This window comes from Talpa occidentalis, unplaced genomic scaffold (assembly GCF_014898055.3).
Source record: "Talpa occidentalis isolate TD23 unplaced genomic scaffold, MPIMG_talOcc4v2.1 talOcc4.9, whole genome shotgun sequence".
NCBI lineage: Eukaryota > Metazoa > Chordata > Mammalia > Eulipotyphla > Talpidae > Talpa > Talpa occidentalis.
The window spans coordinates 13813318-13814947 of NW_023605305.1; the positions used below are offsets into that span (position 1 = coordinate 13813318).

The 1630-nt window shown below is 66.4% G+C and overlaps 1 protein-coding gene across 7 annotated transcripts in view; it reads left to right on the plus strand.

Annotated features, from left to right (window-relative positions):
* The first annotated feature begins 335 nt into the window (after positions 1 to 335).
* SRRM1 (serine and arginine repetitive matrix 1) overlaps positions 336 to 1630 on the plus strand; it is a 31620-nt gene continuing 30325 nt past the window's right edge. For 6 of the 7 annotated variants that reach the window (XM_037501462.2, XM_037501468.2, XM_037501467.2 and 3 more), the window contains exon 1: positions 708 to 807. In XM_037501462.2, coding sequence (XP_037357359.1) covers positions 787 to 807 — 21 coding nt within the window. In that variant the 5' untranslated portion in view covers positions 708 to 786. Of the gene's footprint in view, positions 356 to 707; positions 808 to 1630 lie in introns of those variants that run through there. The other variant, XM_037501469.2, reaches the window with a different exon arrangement.

Below are 1630 nucleotides of genomic sequence, written 5' to 3' on the forward strand. Positions count from 1 at the left end.
CGAGGCGCAGCCGACGCGGGGCCTCCGGCCAGGGCAGGGCAGGCCCGGCGACCGCCATGCGGCGCCCCTGCGTCTCCGTCGCAGCCCGGCCCGACCCGCGCCGGCCCCTCCTCGGCTTCCGGCCCTTTCTCGAGGTTGCCGGGCACCCGAAACCCAAACTCGTCTAGGGGGCGTCCCAGCTGCTCCCCAAACGAGTGAGTTGTGTGCAGAGGGGGGAAGGCCGAGGCCCCTGGGCCGGAACGCGGACTTCACTCCTCCTAGATAGCCAGCTGCTTTAGTAAAATCAATATAATTACAACTTTTATAACGACAGGGGAGGCTGCAGGATTCTCGTTTGCACCAGCGTCACTCTGAGGTAACAGCTTTTCTCCTCCAGCGCTCCATGGAACCCCGAGGGCGGGAGGCGCCCTCCCCTACGGGTCGAAGGAGGGGTCAAGCCGCGCTGCGCGAACAAGGCTCGTCACGCGCCACAAAAGGATTCGCGGGGCGGGGCGACCCGACGACACTCTCTCTTTTGCTCCCATTGGCTGAGGTCTTGAGGCTCTCTAGCCGCACTGGCTACTGGGGAGCCTCGGTGCCCGGTAGTAGCCCGCCCCCCTGGGTGCGCGTGCGCACACGTGTCTGCGCGCCCCGTACTGAGCAGGCGCGGCCTCGTGTCGGCTGGAGGGGCGGGTGGGGCGGCGCGCGCAGCGTCCGGGCGCTCGGCTTTCCCTGCCAGTCCCGCCCTCCGTCGAGGCGGCGCGGTGCACCTTGGGATAGGGAGCGATCTCCGAGCGAGGCTGCAAGATGGACGCGGGATTCTTCCGCGTAAGTAGAAGCGCGGGGATCTGGGGTGAGGTGAGGGGCTTATCGGTAAGGCCCCGCGGGAGGCCTAAACTCGGAACGGGGTGACCCGCGATGGGGAGCCTTCGAAGATTGTGGGGCTCCTGCGTGCCGGGGAAGGGTTCCCCCTTGCCCTGCGGCGGAGACCGGTGCGCCCCTGCGCAGTCTCCTCCTCCGGGATCTTCCCCCCTACGCGGCGGCGACGGTCGCCGGAAAATGGCGGCGGGAATGGGCCGAAGCGGTACCTCGCCACCCCCCTGCCTAGCGGGGCCTGCAGGCCGAGCCGCGCGTGCCGCCGAGCCCTGGGGCCTAGCGGAGCCGCGAGGAGGAAGTCTCGGGGGGGAGACCGGAGGGAGAGCCTGAGGTGACTGGCGGCGGGAGGGTCTTGGAGAGAGTGGGTTTGGGGGGTGACGCCCCAGGGCAGAGTGTTAAGAGGACGAAAAACAGCGTTGAGCGGCATTTCTTGAAAAAGCGGGCGCCGAGCAGCCCCCCCAGCCCCCCAGTCCTAAGCCTTCGCGAAAGCGTGGGGTCAGAGTTCGCGGGAACTCCCGCCCAATTTGATAGCCCTGCAGGGAGGGAAACTCAGATAATACGTGGTTAGGACGTTTGATCTGAGGGCCGTGTGTGCAACAAGAAGTGTGCGCGTTTGTGCAGGCCAGGGTGGCTCAACGACTCTCCATCTCGTTGTGTTCCCCACCCCCACCCCCGTTTGTTTCACTTTTTCCAAGTCTGGGCGAGAAAAGGTGCCTCTTTCTCCCAGGACTGCGCGCCCTTCTGCAAAGCGGCCTGCTTACCTTGCCGTAGTTGG